General features: G+C 43.5%; 1 protein-coding gene across 6 annotated transcripts in view; it reads left to right on the top strand.

Annotated features, from left to right (window-relative positions):
* HECTD1 (HECT domain E3 ubiquitin protein ligase 1) overlaps positions 1-20,566 on the top strand; it is a 76,187-nt gene that overhangs the window by 26,801 nt on the left and 28,820 nt on the right. For all 6 annotated transcript variants that reach the window (XM_073639057.1, XM_073639055.1, XM_073639054.1 and 3 more), the window contains exons 3-20: positions 2,784-3,018; positions 3,842-4,069; positions 4,165-4,446; positions 4,549-4,819; positions 9,945-10,021; positions 10,096-10,194; positions 10,663-10,777; positions 11,400-11,574; positions 12,241-12,379; positions 12,497-12,667; positions 12,888-13,110; positions 13,194-13,457; positions 15,067-15,143; positions 15,222-15,356; positions 15,527-15,673; positions 16,308-16,402; positions 17,114-17,219; positions 17,348-17,482. In XM_073639057.1, coding sequence (XP_073495158.1) covers positions 2,784-3,018; positions 3,842-4,069; positions 4,165-4,446; positions 4,549-4,819; positions 9,945-10,021; positions 10,096-10,194; positions 10,663-10,777; positions 11,400-11,574; positions 12,241-12,379; positions 12,497-12,667; positions 12,888-13,110; positions 13,194-13,457; positions 15,067-15,143; positions 15,222-15,356; positions 15,527-15,673; positions 16,308-16,402; positions 17,114-17,219; positions 17,348-17,482 — 2,974 coding nt within the window. The remainder of the gene's footprint in view (positions 1-2,783; positions 3,019-3,841; positions 4,070-4,164; positions 4,447-4,548; positions 4,820-9,944; positions 10,022-10,095; positions 10,195-10,662; positions 10,778-11,399; positions 11,575-12,240; positions 12,380-12,496; positions 12,668-12,887; positions 13,111-13,193; positions 13,458-15,066; positions 15,144-15,221; positions 15,357-15,526; positions 15,674-16,307; positions 16,403-17,113; positions 17,220-17,347; positions 17,483-20,566) is intronic.

The raw sequence follows: 20,566 nt of genomic DNA, 5'->3' as shown, positions 1-20,566 counted from the left end.
GGCCCATAATTCTGTGGTGGAGGGCCGCGTGGGGCCCATAATTCTGTGGTGGAGGGCCGCGTGGGGCCCATAATTCTGTGGTGGAGGGCCGCGTGGGGCCCATAATTCTGTGGTGGAGGGCCGCGTGGGGCCCATAATTCTGTGGTGGAGGGCCGCGTGGGGCCCATAATTCTGTGGTGGAGGGCCGCGTGGGGCCCATAATTCTGTGGTGGAGGGCCGCGTGGGGCCCATAATTCTGTGGTGGAGGGCCGCGTGGGGCCCATAATTCTGTGGTGGAGGGCCGCGTGGGGCCCATAATTCTGTGGTGGAGGGCCGCGTGGGGCCCATTATTCTGTGGTGGAGGGCCGCGTGGGGCCCATTATTCTATATACTGGTTGGCTCAACTTTGTCCAAGTTTTTCATTTTGGCCCTCTGTGTGTTTGACATCCCTGTTCTCGAACATGACAGATTGCTCCTGCTATGGTGAAGTTATTACGGTCACTAAAGTGAATTGTCTGCTACTAAACAACCTGTTCTTAACTGCACCACGTAAAAAATTAACAAAAAAAAAGCAGCTCCCCTCATGTGACGTTTAATTACCGGCAGTCTCTTGACATTATGTGACCGCTGCAGCTAATCTGTGGTCCCTAATCGACTGCAGTGCTCTCAGTTCCGTCAGATGTAAAAGTCTCATCTGACGGACAGAAGTAGATTTTGTGGTCAGATAGGCCAATAACAGCTGATCACTAGGGTCTCTCAAAGACTGTAGACACCTTTTTTATATGTAAGAGATTTTATATGTTTGTTTTGCCTTTCCTTGATAACATTGCAAGCTTCAGCCTGCAATCTCCAAGCCTTCATTAATTTTTAGACCCCTTGATATGCAGTTTGCAGACTGTTTCAGCCTTTTCTCTGGCGGCATAGTCCCTCTTTGTGTGATATCTGCTGTTTGTATCCATGGTGCTGCTGTCTTCATTAGCTCTGTTCTGCACATATTTCCTCCTCCTCGTCGTCCTCCTTTCTGCAGCCTGTTTTTTCTGCCCTCCTTGAGACTATGAATCATTTCCTCCTCTCCACTTTTGAGATCTGTGTACAACCCCTCCTTCTCTATACTGCTATCTTTAAGGCCTCATTCAGACATCCGTTTTTCTCACATGCAAGAAAAATGATCAAAGTGGTCCAAGTGTCATCCATTTTTCCCCTACATGTAGAAAAAAAACCTTTCTCCACCCTTTCCTTTCTAACAGTCCGTGAAAATCGTATCATCCGCAGACTCAAAATGGTTGATAATTTTTAATGAAGACTGTTTAGAAAGTTGAGGGTTTCTGGACTGCAGTCATTATTTGACTGCAGATTGCTGACCCCCCTATTCAATCACGTCCTAAAGCTTTGAGACTGACTCAAATTTTGGTTTTTACAAAATTTGCCAATGTTAAGAAAAGAAGAAAAAACTTGCTTCCCACTGAGTTCTGTTATCCAATGATTAAGAGTTTTCTGATCCAGGTGGCGATACATTTTTACAAAATTTTAAAAACTTTTCTTTATTTCCTCTACATCACATTCAGTATTTTATGAGTGGAACAATCGGAGGAAAAGTATAATAGAAACACGTCACCACTTTTGTATTTTTCATCTTTTTCACCCACTCCTGATTTTGGCTTCCAAATACTAAACATGTGAACGTGGCCTGAAAGCGAGGTAACGGGCATAATGAATATCAGCAATATATGTTCAGGCGATGGGCCCTCAGAAGCACCAGAAGGTGCGAAACGGCAGCCGCCTGAACATGTATTGCTGATATTCACTTTGCCTGATGCCTCACTTTTATAATGATGAAATAAGATTTTTATCACAGTTGGGGAGTGCCAGTGAAACCTTTTCTCCTAAAATGATCTTTCACAGAGTCTGCTGCGTCAGCTTTTTTTAGTGGCAATTTGCATTATCTTTAGATTATGATGCAGAGTGATCAGGTATATTGCAAAATATTAGTCATTCCTTGCCATGAAAATTAACTTAAACAGAAAAGAAAAAATTCTCCTTTCAGCCCTGCCTTAAATTGACTTTCTTACATCACTGATTTTCTCATTCGCTTAGGAGAAAGTGTAAATGAGGATAAAGCAGCTGATATCATTCTGTCATGCTGATTGAATTATAAGAGCAGACCGCTTGCTTTAAAGGAGAGCTGGTAATTGAAATCATTGTCTTAACCATGTTCATCGCCGAGTAAACACATGTAGTCGTCATTGCTTTACAGGCAAGGACATTGCTGTTTTTTTTAGATCACCTTTAAATCAACCATTTAACAGACCATCAGGAACTTCAAAGAGGGAAGATCTGCTGCTGTGAAGAACTTCTTTCCTGCATTTGGGACAGAAACAATAATTAAAAAACTGTGTGCCTTTAGGCCTGTGACAGATGATAGTCAGCTGCTGCCTATCTGCTGACTTCAAGATACACAAAGGTTGTCATGTTGATTGAAATAATCAACACTGGTGTCACACTGTCTCGGTTAGAATTGTCTGTTATAGTTCTGTATAAAATGCATGCAAATCTTATATAATCCGATGCCGAAAATTAAAGACATAATGATAAATTCTTAAACATGACCCTTGGTTTGGAGCCGTTGCTCATTTGCAGCCAATCGGGTTGGTGTTTTTGCTTTTTTTTTTTAAAAAAGGGGGTGTGGCTATGAGAAAAAATTAAAGCTGATTGGTCGATTTTGCCAACTCCTCTGTTATCCTAAAACCTCCCGCTATTTTCCTCTACCATATTCATTACATATTATATTATTTTTTTGTGTTTAGGTGTCCTCCTCGTACTTTTCTGCCAGCTTTATGCAAGATCTTTCTTGACGAGAGCGCGCCTGACAATGTGCTTGAGGTCACCGCCCGCGCGATAACGTATTACCTAGACGTGTCCGCTGAATGTACCAGGCGCATTGTGGGTGTGGAAGGAGCCATAAAAGCCCTCTGCAATCGACTTGTGGTGGTAGAGCTTAACAATCGGACCAGTCGGGATTTAGCTGAGCAGTGTGTAAAGGTGAGAAGTGCTGGATTTCATATGTAACGGAGTAATTATTTCTCATTTATATAGCGCCAAATAGCTGCACAAAAAATCACTTCATTCTCGTTCTCCGATGGGTCTCAAAATATAAGATCATCCCAGTTTCCAGCACAGTGGCTTGTTTTCTAGAAAGCCAGTTTACCGAACCATCAAACTCCTGCAACACTGGGAGAAAATACAAACTCCACACACTTGGCCGCTCTTTTCCATTTTGTGCTGCGTCGCTCCATTGCAGAGATATTCACATTTTTGTTGATTTCGGAGCGCAGTATGTGAAATCTCTGCTTCTAGTTAGTCTTCTCTGGGGGCGTGCGCTTTCACCCCTCTTTCCCAGAGACTGCCAATCACAGCTCAGCAGCTGATCTAGTATGAACTAGTAGTCTATCAGTCTCAGATGCTGTCGAGCTGTGATTAACTGTGTCAGGGAAAGAAGGGGTGAAAGCACACGCCCCAGAGAATACTGAAGAAACGCCCATTTAACTACAAGCAGAGATTTCACATAGTGCGCTCCAGAAGAAACAAATGTGAATATCTTTGCAATGGAGCAACGCAGCACAAAACTGAAAAGAGCGTCAGAATTGGGAGCTCAGGGATATTTATAAGTATTGCCTCAATTTTTTTTTACTTCCTCTTTTAAAGGAAACCTGTTAAAAGATTTTTACACTCCAAACTAATGTAAAACCATAATTTCAATGGCAAATGGGTGTCAGATTGCGACACTCCGCACGCTCACCTTTGCCATGTGTTGCCATTGCACAGTGGGAACCTTTGCTGGAGCAGTTTTCCTCTTCCTTTCCAGGTGTTGGAACTGATCTGTACACGGGAATCAGGCGCCGTATTTGAAGCAGGTGGCTTGAATTGTGTCCTAACTTTCATTAGGGACAGTGGTCATTTGGTTCACAAGGATACCCTGCATTCTGCTATGGCAGTGGTGTCCCGGCTGTGTGGTAAGATGGAGCCACAAGATGCCTCTTTAGAGACCTGCGTCGAGTCTCTGTCCAGCCTTCTGAAGCATGAGGATCATCAGGTGAGTTTTGCGTTTTTCAGGCGCTGGGATGTGGAAAGCAAATGTTTCTAGATAAAATGATCTATATGTACATGTCTCTATAAACTCCCCTGTAGGTGTCGGATGGTGCACTGCGCTGCTTTGCTTCTCTGGCGGATCGGTTTACTCGCCGAGGTGTTGATCCAGCCCCATTGGCACAGCACGGACTTACTGAAGAATTGCTGTCTCGTATGGCAGCTGCCGGGGGAACTGTATCAGGACCCTCCTCCGCTTGCAAACCTGGACGTGGTACTAGTGGTGGTCCTTCAACTTCTGGAGACTCTAAAATCAGCAACCAGGTGTCCACCATAGTCAGCCTGCTGTCAACACTGTGCCGAGGGTCTCCCGTTGTGACACATGTAAGTTTTACCGATGAGGCCTTTTAGTATTATTAGTATTTTACTTTGTTTTTTTGTTTTTTTTAAATAATTGGTTCATTCTGAATTCTTAAATTTTCTTAGGATTTGCTCCGGGCGGAGTTATTAGATTCAATGGAGAGTGCGTTACTGGGGGATGAAAGATGTGTCCTTGACACCATGCGACTCGTAGACCTGCTGCTGGTGCTGCTCTTCGAAGGCCGCAAGGCTTTGCCTAAATCTAGCGCTGGGTCCACTGGTCGCATCCCAGGTTTGAGACGACTGGACAGCTCTGGAGAACGCTCCCATCGTCAGCTTATCGATTGCATTCGTAGCAAGGATACAGATGCACTTATAGATGCCATTGACACAGGCGGTAAGTCCGTATTTGATTTGCTTATTAGCCTTTCACTATAAAAGATGGGTGACCAGCACATTGAACAGTGGACTTAAATATGCCCTTCATCTTTGGCACCCCCTATATTTGTGTCTCCTTTTGTTCAGTACTCCATAGATGAACTGATAGTTGTGCATGAAAGTGACGGTTTCTATCATTGTGTTTTAAGTGGGATATGAAAGTCTTGGGTGTTGACTTCTCTCCTAAACTACAGTGGAGATGTTCATGCTTGTTAGGAGCAAGGATCTCCCATTCTCTAGAAAAGTGGAAGTTGCAGAAGTACCCCCTCCCTTTATCATGTGTTATGACAGTGTGTATCACATAAGAATGCCCCTTTGTTTTATTGTGGCTGTTGAAAATGACACAATCTATAAATGTGACTTTCGGACCAAAAAAATTGTGTGACCTTGGGTTAAAGATATCCAGAGCTGAGGAATTTACACTGACTTTTAGAAGTTTCGCATCTAAGATGTCTACCGGGCAAAATCTTTAGACTTCCCTTGGGTGTTAACAGTGATCCATAGGATTGCCACTTGTTCACTAGGAGTTACCTCTATGGTGTATGGGTCATTATAAGAACTAGCCGTGGATAAATCCCCAGTGAGGTGGACTTATAGACAGTAGCATAACTAGAGTCCGATGTGCAATATATATCTATAGCTCTCCCCTATCCTGGTATATATATATATCCCACATCCTGGTATATGTCTCTTATCCTGGTATACAGTACAGACCAAAAGTTTGGACACACCTTCTCATTTAAAGATTTTTCTGTATTTTCATGACTATGAAAATTGTACATTCACACTGAAGGCATCAAAACTATGAATTAACACATGTGGAATTATATACTTAACAAAAAAGTGTGAAACAACTGAAAATATGTCTTATATTCTAGGTTCTTCAAAGTAGCCACCTTTTGCTTCGATGACTGCTTTGCACAGTCTTGGCATTCTCTTGATGAGCTTCAAGAGGTAGTCACCGGAAATGGTTTTCACTTCACAGGTGTGCCCTGTCAGGTTTAATAAGTGGGATTTCTTGCCTTATAAATGGGATTGGGACCATCAGTTGTGTTGTGCAGAAGTCAGGTGGATACACAGCTGATAGTCCTACTGAATAGACTGTTAGAATTTGTATTATGGCAAGAAAAAAGCTCATGGTAAAGAAAAACGAGTGCCTATCATTACTTTAAGAAATGAAGGTCAGTCAGTCCGAAAAATTGGGCAAACTTTGAAAGTGTCCCCAAGTGCAGTTGCAAAAACCATCAAGCGCTACAAAGAAACTGGCTCACATGAGAACCGCCCCAGGAAAGGAAGACCAAGAGTCACCTGTGCTTCTGAGGATAAGTTTATCCGAGTCACCAGCCTCAGAAATCGCAGGTTAACAACAGCTCAGATTAGAGACCAGGTCATTGACACACAGAGTTCTAGCAGCAGACACATCTCTTCAACAACTGTTAAGAGGAGACTTTGTGCAGCAGGCCTTCATGGTAAAATAGCTGCTAGGAAACCACTGCTAAGGACAGGCAACAAGCAGAAGAGACTTGTTTGGGCTAAAGAACACAAGGAATGGACATTAGACCAGTGGAAATCTGTGCTTTGGTCTGATGAGTCCAAATTTGAGATCTTTGGTTCCAACCACCGTGTCTTTGTGCGACGCAGAAAAGGTGAAGGGATGGACTCTACATGCCTGGTTCCCACCGTGAAGCATGGAGGAGGAGGTGTGATGGTGTGGGGGGGCTTTACTGGTGACACTGTTGGGGATTTATTCAAAATTGAAGGCATACTGAACCAGCATGGCTACCACAGCATCTTGCAGCGGCATGCTATTCCATCCTGTTTGCGTTTAGTTGGACCATCATTTATTTTTCAACAGGACAATGACCCCAAACACACCTCCAGGCTGTGTAAGGGCTATTTGACCAAGAAGGAGAGTGATGGGGTGCTACGCCAGATGACCTGGCCTCCACAGTCACCAGACCTGAACCCAATCGAGATGGTTTGGTTTGAGCTGGACCGCAGAGTGAAGGCAAAAGGGTCAACAAGTGCTAAGCATCTCTGGGAACTCCTTCAAGATTGTGGAAGACCATTTCCAGTGACTACCTCTTGAAGCTCATCAAGAGAATGCCAAGAGTGTGCAAAGCAGTCAGCAAAGCAAAAGGTGGCTACTTTGAAGAACCTAGAATATAAGACATATTTTCAGTTGTTTCACACTTTTTTGTTAAGTATATAATTCCACATGTGTTAATTCATAGCTTTGATGCCTTCAGTGTGAATGTACAATTTTCATAGTCATGAAAATACAGAAAAATCTTTAAATGAGAAGGTGTGTCCAAACTTTTGGTCTGTACTGTATATATCCCACATCCTGGTATATATATCCCACATCCTGGTATATATATCCCACATCCTGGTATATATATCCCACATCCTGGTATATATGTCCCACATCCTGGTATATATGTCCCACATCCTGGTATATATGTCCCACATCCTGGTGTGTATATATATCACACTTTCTGGTATATGTCCCTTAGCCTGCTCCCCATCCTGGTATATATATATCCCCCATCCTGGTATATATATCCCCCATCCTGGTATATATATCCCCCATCCTGGTATATATATCCCCCATCCTGGTATATATATCTCCCATCCTGGTATATAAATCTCCCATCCTGGTATATATATCTCCCATCCTGGTATATATATCTCCCATCCTGGTATATATATCTCCCATCCTGGTATATATATCTCCCATCCTGGTATATATATCTCCCATCCTGGTATATATATCTCCCATCCTGGTATATATATCTCCCATCCTGGTGTATATGTCCCTTATCCTGGCCCCCATCCTGGTGTATATGTCCCTTATCCTGGCCCCCATCCTGGTGTATATGTCCCTTATCCTGGCCCCCATCCTGGTGTATATGTCCCTTATCCTGGCCCCCATCCTGGTGTATATGTCCCTTATCCTGGCCCCCATCCTGGTGTATATGTCCCTTATCCTGGCCCCCATCCTGGTGTATATGTCCCTTATCCTGGCCCCCATCCTGGTGTATATGTCCCTTATCCTGGCCCCCATCCTGGTGTATATGTCCCTTATCCTGGCCCCCATCCTGGTGTATATGTCCCTTATCCTGGCCCCCATCCTGGTGTATATGTCCCTTATCCTGGCCCCCATCCTGGTGTATATGTCCCTTATCCTGGCCCCCATCCTGGTGTATATGTCCCTTATCCTGGCCCCCATCCTGGTGTATATGTCCCTTATCCTGGCCCCCATCCTGGTGTATATGTCCCTTATCCTGGCCCCCATCCTGGTGTATATGTCCCTTATCCTGGCCCCCATCCCGGTGTATATGTCCCTTATCCTGGCACCCATCCCGGTGTATATGTCCCTTATCCTGGCCCCCATCCCGGTGTATATGTCCCTTATCCTGGCCCGCATCCCGGTGTATATGTCCCTTATCCTGGCCCCCATCCCGGTGTATATGTCCCTTATCCTGGCCCCCATCCCGGTGTATATGTCCCTTATCCTGGCCCCCATCCCGGTGTATATGTCCCTTATCCTGGCCCCCATCCCGGTGTATATGTCCCTTATCCTGGCCCCCATCCCGGTGTATATGTCCCTTATCCTGGCCCCCATCCCGGTGTATATGTCCCTTATCCTGGCCCCCATCCCGGTGTATATGTCCCTTATCCTGGCCCCCATCCCGGTGTATATGTCCCTTATCCTGGCCCCCATCCCGGTGTATATGTCCCTTATCCTGGCCCCCATCCCGGTGTATATGTCCCTTATCCTGGCCCCCATCCCGGTGTATATGTCCCTTATCCTGGCCCACATCCCGGTGTATATGTCCCTTATCCTGGCCCACATCCTGGTGTGTGTATATATATATATATATATATATATATATATATATATATATATATATATATATATATATATATATATATATATATATATATTCCCCATCCTGGTATATGTCCCTTATGCTGGCCCACATCCTGATATATATATAATATATATATATATATCTATCCTACATTCTGGTATATATGTCCCTTATCCTGGCCCACATCCTGGTATATGTCCCCGATTCTGCTGCTGTTCTTTAATGCATAGAAAAAAACCCCATTATACTCACCTTCCCTGTACACGCAGCATCCTCTTCTGTAGCCGGCAGCTGACTTAAGCGTGCAGGCGTTGAGAGCCCATGACCTCACTGCCATGCGCCCCCAGTCACGTGCACGCTGACGTCAGCTGCTGGGCTCTGATTGGCCGGCAGCATGTTTTACCGCTCACGGACGGTTGTGAAAGAAGAGTATGGAGCTGGGTTCTTTGAGAGAGTTTTTGACTCATGATCTCATGTATGATGCGCTTGATATGAAACTGCGCTGAATCTAATGTCTTTATATAGAGGTCTTCTCAGGTGTGCTGAGTGAGAATTTTACAGTCTTATTTTATGTATGTTTGTTTTTATATCCTGAAAATGTTTTCAAAAAATGCTCCGTCATATTATTTTTATTCCATGAATCCGTAGTACACATAACATTAATTACAAAGTTTATTTTTTTTAATCAGAGAGATCTGCTTCCTCCCCCTAAATGGATTATTCATTCTCAAAGCTCTCAATTCACAATTAAAATCATTCAGCAGTGAATACAGACTCCCATTACTAAGCGAGCTGGTGCACACAAAGTTCTATGGGGAGCTGTAGGTGACGTTTCAGGAGTACTTGCAGCGGAATTTTTCTCTCTGTTTAGCTCCTCCCTGTTCCATAGAATCTTAGAAGCACCAACTGTCATCTATCTCAGCAATGGGATGCTATGTCTTCTCTGAACACAGATTTTACCCATGCGTTGAAAGTGTAGAATCAGTCGAGCAGCAGAAAGAAGCAGATTTCTCTGATAAAATATATTACAAAGTTTCTTATTTTTGTGTACCATTGATTTATGAAATAAAAAATAAAAGGACTGATAATCGCTAAAGGGGAAAAAAAGTATTTTTATAGTTTCTTGCTACGTAGGGATATAAATTGGTAGATGGAAAATCTATAATTTGTCTGATAAGGTGAATGACTTGTTTTGTCTTTTTTCAGCTTTCGAGGTGAATTTTATGGATGACGTTGGACAGACTCTGTTAAACTGGGCCTCTGCTTTTGGCACCCAGGAGATGGTACGTTTCTCTTTAGACACACGATATCCGGTCCAGGTGACTGACTCCTTCTGACCATGTGTGGTTCCTTCTAGGTGGAGTTCCTATGTGAACGAGGCGCTGATGTCAACCGGGGTCAGAGGTCCTCTTCTTTACATTACGCTGCTTGCTTTGGGCGACCTCAGGTGGCAAAGGTAGGACGTTGTGAAAGTGAAACTCCTAGTTTCAGCTCTGAACCTGTCAATGGGAATTGGGTCATTGGATTGACGCGGCTTTAGAAAAGCCGTCCAGGGTGTGCAGTTTCTCAACGGGCAGATTACAGCTGCATAATACCAGTGACCTCTCTCCTGACATTGTGATCTCGCTTTACAATTGCCTCCATATTGTCTGGATGGATCAGAGGCTCGCAGATAAAGGAGAAGCAATGTTATGTATCATGGCATGTCTCTTTGTTATACGATTACCTTACTTAATACGTGTGAAGAGTCGTACAGGTCAGAAATTGCTCTCACTTTCTCAGCCGCCATTTCTTGTACCAGATGGTTGCACATATATTAGAATTTCTTCTAGTAGGGTGGCTGCTACATGTGTTGAGTAATACGTTGGTGCTCAGACAAGTCTGGTAATACAGATCATATTTTCCGTGTTTATTATCCTTCTAGACCCTGTTACGCCATGGAGCCAATCCAGATCTGCGTGATGAGGATGGAAAGACTCCCCTGGACAAAGCGCGGGAGCGCGGGCATAGCGAGGTGGTTGCCATCTTACAATCGCCAGGTTTGTCTGTCATTTATTTAAAGAGATTGTCCACTACTTTTTCATTGATGACCTATCCTGATGATACGTTATCAATGTCTGATTGGTCGGGGTCCGACTCCCGGCACCCCCACCGATCAGTTGTTCTTGGCGGCTGCCGACCGGAACTACTCGGTTGCGGGGCTGATTTGTCTTCTTGTAGTGGCCATGGCAGGGTACTGCACATCCGCCTCCTATTGATTTGAATAGGAGGCTGATGTGTAGTACCCCACTGTGGCCGCTATCAGAAGGCTGAGCAGTTGTTACTGGCAGCCACAGACAAGAACAGCTGATAGGTGGGCTTGCCTTGTGTCGGACCCTGACTGATTTAAACATTGATGACCTATCCTAAGGATAGGTAATCACTGAAAAAGTAGTGGACAATTTTAATTTTCCCCTACTTCTGTAGTGCCACCGTATTCCACAATGTTGTACACAGAAATTCTGCAGTAATGTGCAGTTCAATATTCACCGGTAATATCAGGGCCAAAATCTGCATATAACATGATGTTTTGCCATAAAATCTGGCGTGGAAAAGAATCCATATTGGAACACTCTCCAGTTAATGAAAAAACTCGTCACAAGCCTTTCTTGTATGTCTTAGGAGACTGGATGTGTCCTGTTAACAAAGGAGATGAAAAGAAGAAAAAAGACTCTAATCGAGAGGAAGAAGAGTGCAACGAGCCAAAGGGGGACCCAGAAATGGCACCAATTTACTTGAAGAGGCTGCTGCCTGTTTTTGCTCAAACTTTCCAGCAGACTATGCTCCCATCAATCAGGTACATTTTATATGATTAATGTAGTCTACATTCTTTATATATTGATTTTTTTTTACATTTTTAGCTACTTCTGGACGGTCCATAGATTATAAACATTTGGGCAGTCTATGTTCTACTCTATATTATTGTAGGGGAAACAACTTGCAGGGGATTATGCAGCTGTGGGGTCCGGAGATGGCCATCAGGGAAGGCAGACCTGATTCGTTATCATGTTTGCCTTCCTGATCTCTGTGTACACAGTGCTGGACGAGATGTAAACAGATTAGCAAGTACTGACAGTGCTTCCTTCTCTGAACCCAGAGATTGTGATAGTTGGGTGTAGGCAGAGAACAGAAGCTGCTGGGTCCTAGGGATACCCATGTAGCTTTTCTACGCAGTCTGAAAGTTGACTTTCTCCTGTAACTGGGGCTAATATATCAGCATTAATTGGAGTGAAAATAAACAACAAAATGTACTGCTATGTTGAAACGCCCCACAAAGGTCTTTTAAGATCTTATGGGAGGTGGGGGCACAGTGTGTAAAATAAGAGAAGAAAAAGAATCTAAAATAAATGACAGCAGTCCAAATTACTTTTTGTAGCCTTGCTCCCTTAGGGAAAAAAAAAATTACCATTGCTCTGTCTCAGTAATTAACACTCATCTCACGTGTCTGGTATTTTTCTTGCAGGAAAGCCAGCCTTGCCCTTATCCGAAAGATGATCCATTTCTGCTCCGAGGCTCTGCTGAAAGAAGTCTGTGACTCGGATGCCGGGCACAATCTGCCCACCGTCCTTGTTGAAATTACTGCGACTGTTTTGGATCAGGAAGTGAGTTCTTACAAATGTCTTATTGCTTTGTTTTTTTTGCAGGATTCCATCATTTTGTATAAAATGCTTTCATCTCTTAAACTATTCATGTTCCCTTATGCTTTTCTCTATGTTTAGGATGATGACGATGGTCACCTTCTAGCACTGCAGATTATCCGAGACCTAGTAGATAAAGGGGATGATCTCTTTCTAGATCAGCTAGCAAGACTTGGTGTTATAAGCAAAGTGTCAACTTTAGCTGGTCCTACCTCTGATGATGAGAATGAGGAAGACCCCAAACCAGAAAAGGTAAGTAAGGTGGATGATTGACAGCTGAATCATTACAGTAGCTTGTCCTAAATCTGGGAAATATAGGAAGGATCTCCTCTGTTGTCCATCTGGTCATGGTGGGAGGAGGGTTGTCTCCTGGAATCTGTTCTCCAAAACAGATATATTGAGAATTATTTGTTTTAAATATATAATATAAAGGCAGTATTTGTAAAATTAATTTCACCATTCTTATCTCTAGGAGGATGAACCACAGGAAGATGCCAAAGAATTACAGCAGGGCAGGCCCTATCATTGGAGGGACTGGTCCGTCATTAGAGGACGGGACTGTTTGTATATCTGGAGCGATGCCGCAGCATTAGAATTATCCAATGGCAGCAATGGCTGGTTTCGCTTTATCTTAGATGGAAAACTTGCAACCATGTATTCAAGTGGGAGCCCAGAAGGGGGCTCTGACAGCTCAGGTCCGTGCCAAATCCCACCCTCATCGGTTACGTGGTGTTAGCCAGTGATGTAGCTTGTAACATAATTTTCTTTCTTTGCGTAGAAAGCAGAAGTGAGTTTTTGGAGAAACTACAGAGAGCTCGAGGACAAGTGAAGCCCTCCACTTCCAGCCAGCCTATTTTATCTGTTCCTGGACCAGGTAAGCTCACTGTAGGCAACTGGTCCCTCACTTGCTTGAAAGATGGAGAAATTGCCATCCACAACTCTGACGGACAGCAGGCAACCATACTAAAAGAAGACCTACCGGGCTTTGTGTTTGAGTCAAACAGGGGAACTAAGCACTCATTCACTGCAGAGACCTCATTGGGTAAGTGCACAGTGTTTTTATAAACTGTGAGTGCAACTTTTACTTGTGTTAGCTGTCATTGCTACCAATTCATAATGGTTTCCCCTTTTATGTTAGCATTTACAGTGCCTTGAAAAAGTATTCATCCCCACAAACTTTTCCACGTTTTTTCACATTACACCCACAAACTTAAATTAATTTTATTGGGAAAAGTGTGACGTTCATTTGTATTCAGCCCTCCTGTAGGACCAACTTTCGCTGCAATTACTGCTGCAAGTCTTTTGGGGTCTGTCTCTACCAGATTTGCATATCTAGAGGTGACATTTTTGCCCCTTCTTTTTTCACACTGTTAGACTAGATGGAGGCATCTGTGAACAGCAATTAACACATCTTGCCACAGATTCTCAATGGGATTTAGGTCTTGACTTTGGGCCATTCACACCCATTAATATGCTGTGATCTAAACCATCCATTATAGCTCTGGCAGTATGTTTAGATGTCCTTGTCCTGCTGGAAGGTGAACCTACACCCCAGTCTCAAGTGTTTTGTAGCCTCTAACAGATTTTCCTCCAGGATTGTCCTGTATTTATCTCCATCTATCTTACCATCAACTCTGACCAACTTTCCTGTCCCTGCTGAAGAAAAGCATCCCCACAGCATGATGTTGCCACCACCATGTTTGATGGTGGGGATGGTGTTTTCAGGGTTATGTGCAGTGTTAGCTTTCTGCCACACATAGCGTTTTGCACTTAGCCCAAATAGTTGTACTTTGGTCTCCTTTTAGCAGAGCACCTTCTTCCACATGCTAGCTGTGTCCCCTACCTGGCTTTTTGCAAACTGCAAACGGGACTTTTGGCTTTATTTAAAAAATGGCTTTCTTCTCGCCACTCTTCTATGAAGGCGAGATTTGTGGAGTGTTCGACTAATAGTTATCCTAGGGACAGATTCTCCCACCGGTTCTGTGGATCTCTGCAGCTCCTCCAGAGTGATCATGGGCCTTTTGGCTGCTTCTCTAATTAGTGCTGTCCTTGCTTGGGATGTCAGGTCAGGTGGACAGCCTTGTCTTGGTAGGTTTAGTGGTCCCATGTTCCTTCTATTTTTGGATGATGGATTGAACAGTGAGTTGTTCAGAGCTTGGGTGATTATGTTATAACCTAACCCTGCTTTACTCTTCTCTACAACTTTATCCCTGACCTGTCTGGTGTGTTCCATGGTTTTCATGATGCTGCCTGATCCCTAATAATCTCACACAAACCTCTGAGGCCTCACAGAACAGCTGTAGTTATACGGAAAATAAATTACAGACGTGGACTCAATTTACTAATTATGTGACTTCTGGAGGCAATTGGTCAGTCAAGATTTTATTTAGGGGTATCAGACTACAGGGGGCTGAATGCAAATGTATCTCACAATTTTCAGATATTTATATAGATATATAATTTTTTTCTTTGCTGTTTCCATGCGATACTGCCAATATGGGAAAAAGTGCCTTGCAGGGGTTAAGTAACCTATAAATAAAATGACTAATCTCGGGTAGATCGTCCTGATATATGTTAAACTAATTAGGGGGAAAAAGAGCATCAAAACTTCAAAATTCTTTTTTTTCTTTTTTTTTTTCTTTGTTCTTCAGGTTCAGAGTTTGTCACTGGCTGGACAGGGAAGAGAGGTAGAAAGCTGAAATCTAAGCTCGAGAAAACGAAGCAAAAGGTACGTCGGCCATCACTTATAGGTACGTCTGAGTCCAGCACTAGCCATGGCAGCTCACGACTCTGCTTTTCACACCAGGTACGGACGATGGCCCGGGACTTGTATGATGATCACTTCAAAGCGGTGGAAAGCATGCCACGGGGTGTGGTGGTCACTCTGCGGAATATCGCCACCCAGCTGGAGTCTTCATGGGAACTTCACACTAACAGACAGGTGTGTAAAAGCTGGCTGCAATATATAGCATGACTGGTGACTGGCCTCTGAGGTTTAGGAAAAGTCTATGGATAGTTTATGTTCCTTGCAGAATGACTGTAGGTACCTGCTGCAATGTGTATATATGCCTGTGTTGATCAGATTTATTTTTTTTCCCATGTTTGTTTTAGTGTATTGAAGGTGAGAACACATGGAGAGATTTAATGAAGACCGCCCTGGAAAACTTAATTGTGCTGCTAAAGGATGAAACGACCATCTCTCCTTATGAGATGTGCAGTAGCGGCTTGGTGCAGGCGCTGCTCACGGTCCTTAACAATGTACGTATTCTTGTGAATATTATACTGACGCTTTGACAGCCTGACTCTTGCGAATGTGGGTGATGTCATAGTACATATATTTAGCCATTTTATGGAAGTAGCTAAAAAAACAAACAAAAAAAACACTCTGATGAGCCATTGACCACATATAAAGGAGCAGAAATGGTTCTTTAAAGGGGTTGTCTGGGACTTTAATATTGATCTATCTTTAGGATCGGCAATCAATGTCTGATCGGAGGATGCGACACCCAGCACCCTGCGGATCAGCTGTTCCTGGTGTCGGCCAAAACTGCTCAGTTGCGGAGCTGCATAGCTCCATCAGTGTTTATAGTGGTCGCGCCTGGTACTGCACATCCGGCCTTTATTGATTTGAATAGTGGGCGGATATGCAGTACCCAGCTGTGCATCACTATACAGTTGACGGAGCTGAGCTGTGCTGTGCAGTTCCGGCAGCCGCAGGATCTGGAGCAGCTGATCGGCAGAAGTGCCGGGTGTCGCACCCGCACAGTTGAGACATTCATGACCTACCCTAAAGATAGTTGTTCAATGTTGAAGTCCTGGACAATCCAGGAAGATGAACGTTTAGAGTGCATGTTTATATTATCTTTGCTTTAAACAACTCTTCTGTGTTTAGAGTGAAGATTTTGATGTGAAGCAGGACTGTGGACAGCTGGTGGAACGACTGAACGTATTCAAAACTGCATTTAGTGAAAATGAGGATGATGAAAAGTAAGTATATAGTACTAACGTGTAACTAAACTTTCATACAATTTGTTAGATTGTGTAGGCCTTTAAAGTGTATCTTTTGCTTCAAGAGAACTTGCAGAAGAATGTCTGGTTCTGTCTCTAACTCCTCCCTCCTTCATAGAATCTTATAAGCACCAACTGCTATCTCAGTAATGGGGGAAATCTGTTTTCGCTGAATACAGATTTTACAGATTTGACCCATGAAGTGAGTGAAATATCAGATATTTCACAAAGTTTCATATTTTCATGTGTCCCAATGATTTATGAAAGAAAACTTAAAACGACGGTTACCCTATTAAATTCCCTGCAGATTATATCTCTTCTTTTGTGTGTGCGTTCTCAGAGCTGAGCCGTGCGCTTCTGCCTCCTGAGCTGCGCACTTCTCTGCTATCTTCTGATCGATCAGTGGGGGTCTCTGTCTATCTGCAGGGTATCTAAGCCTGCAATATTCGGCCCACTTAACTACTTGCATGTATTCGGTAGGAAGAATAGACCAGGAGCAATTCTGAATCCTTTGCTTTCCAGGCTAATGCTGCTGTAGTCAGATGACTCTTAATGCAGATATTTGTCATTCTAAACATATATTTTAGATTGTAATCATCTATGTAAAGTAATCTACAAGGTATACATGATCATATAGTTCTTTTATGTTTTAGGAGCTCTAATTTTGCACATTCTTTTCTTTTTCAATAGTCGACCAGCAATTGCACTTGTTAGAAAACTGATTGCGGTGCTTGAATCTATAGAACGGCTGCCATTACATCTGTATGACACACCAGGATCGAATTATAACCTACAGGTAAATGCCAATAATTAAAGTACAGGTCAACAAACATGTTTGTTTTTTTTTGTTTTTTTTTTAATTTATCATTAATAAGATATTTGATCAAATGCTTCTTTTTTTTTATCCTTTGGTGCCTTGATCAGATCTTAACTCGGAGGCTTCGGTTTAGACTGGAGCGGGCCCCTGGAGAGACCTCTCTTATTGACCGCACTGGTCGCATGCTGAAGATGGAGCCGCTGGCAACCGTGGAGTCCCTGGAGCAGTACTTGCTTAAAATGGTGGGTTAACATCCAATTAATGATACTTTTGAGTAAAACCACAACCACATAGTGAGGGAACATACCCGTAGCAAGCTTAAAATGCAAATGTCATTATTTCTTCTTTAAATATTAGGTTACTACAAAATGCCCAAAAGGGCTATGCTAGTGTGTAGAAGGTGGGACGCTGCCTCCCGTGACTTTCTGTAGGGTGTCAACAACTCATTTTTATAGAGCTCTGAACAATTTCTTCCCTCCTTTTATTTTTTATTTTTGTACTTTTTTTATTTAATGGACAATGTCCAATAAGTTCTTCAATGACCTATAAAAATTTTGATGTTCTATCCCTTAAAAAGCTCTAAGGTGATGTCCACCAGGGGTCACTTTTTTTTCTTAAAATAAAGGTATTTCATGTCTAGTAACAGAGACAGACTGCAGGAAGTAGGGATCATGTCTGTCATAAGTTCAAGCTTGTAGGCTTCTGTGCCTGTACGATCCAGCCAGAGCATTACTGCTTTGTGATCAGTGCTCATTGTGAGAAAAATATTTATATAAACTGACTGCAGCCCCCTAATGACCACCTGTTTTAGGGTGATAGAAGAAGCAAGGGAAGTGACTGCAGCTCCAGCCCTCTTGTGCCCTCCTGATTCACAATGGGATAAGAAGCAGGGGAAGTGACTGCAGCTCCAGCCCTCTTGTGCCCTCTTGATTCACAATGGGATAAGAAGCAGGGGAAGTGACTGCAGCTCCAGCCCTCTTGTGCCCTCCTGATTCACAATGGGATAAGAAGCAGGGGGAGTGACTGCAGCTCCAGCCCCCTGATGAACTTCCAATTCAGGGTGATAGTGTAGCATCCGCCTCCTGATGACCTCTCAATTCAAGGTCGTAGAAGAGCAGGGGGAGTGACTTCAGCCCCAGAACCCTGATGACCTCTCGATTCAAGATGGTAGAAGAAGCAGGGGAGAGTGACTGCAGCTCCTGCCACCGATGACCTCTCGATTCAAGGCACTAGAAGAAGCAGAGAGAGTGACTGCAGCTGCCGTCTCCTGATGACCTCCTGATTCAAGATGGTAGAAGAAGCAAGGGGGGAGTGACTGCTGCTACAGCCTCCGATGACCTTCCGAATTCAAGGCACTAGAAGAAGCTGGGAGAGTGACTGCAGCTGCAGCCTCCTGATGACCTCGTGATTTATGATGGTTGAAGAAGCAGGGGAGGAGTGACTGCTGCTACAGCCTCTGATGACCTCCTGATTAAAGGCACTAGAAGAAGCAGAGAGAGTGGCTGCAGCCCTCTGATGACCTCTTGATTCAGGGTGATAGAAGAAGCTTAGGGGAGTAGGGAAGTGACTGCAGCTCCTCCAGCCCCTTGATGACTTCCTGAGTCTGGGTGGTAGAAGAAGCAGGGGGGATCGACTGCATTTCCGGCCCCCTAATGACCTCCGGATTTGTGTCCGTGACCCCAGCCCCATGATGCCATCCTGTTTGAGACTCCCCAGTGCATGCTGGAAGACTCAAACTGAACGTCATTGGAAATGAAAAATAATTCTGAAACAGAAAGCTGGTGTAGAAAGGAATTGGCAGGGGATTTTGCATTTATGTAAGTTGCAAAAGTGATTAGATTTTTAAAATTACAGAGTTATAAGTTGATTATTAGGTTTTGGATAACCCCTTTTCAGAGTCCAGTAGGAACATGGGGATATAATTATCTGTGTATGACTGCTTAGTGAGATGGCTGTTTGACACGAATAATGCCCACCCATCTGACTCCCAAGGCATAGAGCGAGATGTAAATGGGTAAAATAAAAGTAAAACTGAACCATAAAATGATATACAGTTAGGTCCAGAAATATTTGTTACACAAGTTTGCTCATTTTAGCGGTTTACCAAAACCATATTCAAGATAAAGTTATATAATCAATATGGGCTTGAAGTGCATTCTCTCAGCTTTAATTTGAGGGTATTTACATCATAATTGGAGTAAGAGTTAAAAAATTACATCTCTTTAATATGTGGCAGCCCCTTTTAAAAAAAGGGACCAAAAGTAATTGGACAGATGTCTCAAAAGCTCTTTAATGGGGCTGCATGGGCTTTGCCCTCATTAATCCAACATTAATTAAGCAATGAAATGGTCTGGAGCGGATTCCAGATGTGGCATTTGTGTTTGGAAGCTGTTGTGAACCCACAACATGCGGTCAGAGGAGCTGTCAATGGAAGAGAAACAGACCATTAGGCTGAAAAAAAGAAGAAATCCATCAGACAGCAGAAATGTTAGGAGTGGCCAAATCAACAGTTTAGTACATTAAGCAAAAAAAATAGCTCACTGGTGAGCTTGGAAACTCCAAAAGGCCTGGACGTCCACAGAAGACAACAGCGGTAGATGATCGTAGAATTCTTTCCATGGTGAAGAAAAACCCCTTCACAACATCCACTCAAGTGAAGATCTCTCTCCAGGAAGTCGGTGTTTCATTATCTAAGTATCATAAAGAGAAGACTTCATGAGAGCAAATACTCTGTACTTGGGGTCAACCACAAGGTGCAAACCATTAATCAGACTTAATAGATAGGCCAGATTAGACTTTGCCAAAAATCCTCTAAATAAGCCGCCCTGTTCTGGAAAAGCAAAACCAAGATCAACCTGTACCAGAATGATGGGAAGAAGAAAGTATGGAGAAGGCTTGGAACAGCTCATGATCCAAAGCACACCACATCCTCTGTAAAACATGGTGGCGGCAGTGTGATGTCGCGGACATGCATGGCTTCCAATGGTGCTGGGTCACTAGTGGTTATTGATGATGTGACTGACGACAGAAACAGCCGGATGAATCCTGTGTGTACAGGGAGATACTTTCTGTTCGGATTCAACCAAATGCAGCAAGGATGATTGGACAGAACTTCACAGGACACATGGACAAAATAAAAAAAATAGTGGCCTGCAGAGCCCAAATCACAAAGATTCGGTCACTGTCCTAATATTTCTGGACCTAACTCTATTTGCTCTTTCCTTTTCCAGCTCTGTAACATCCTGCCTGCCAATCAGATACCATTTTCACCGTGACCGGATCCCTTTTAGCCTCTTTGGTATTGCTCTTCCCATCAAAGTCATTTT

Source organism: Phyllobates terribilis, unplaced genomic scaffold (assembly GCF_046119375.1).
Source record: "Phyllobates terribilis strain yellow unplaced genomic scaffold, ASM4611937v1 Scaffold_7__3_contigs__length_470593459, whole genome shotgun sequence".
NCBI classification, from domain to species: domain Eukaryota; kingdom Metazoa; phylum Chordata; class Amphibia; order Anura; family Dendrobatidae; genus Phyllobates; species Phyllobates terribilis.
The sequence above is the reverse complement of the archived record's forward strand: the minus strand, read 5'-3'. Positions and strand labels throughout refer to the sequence as shown.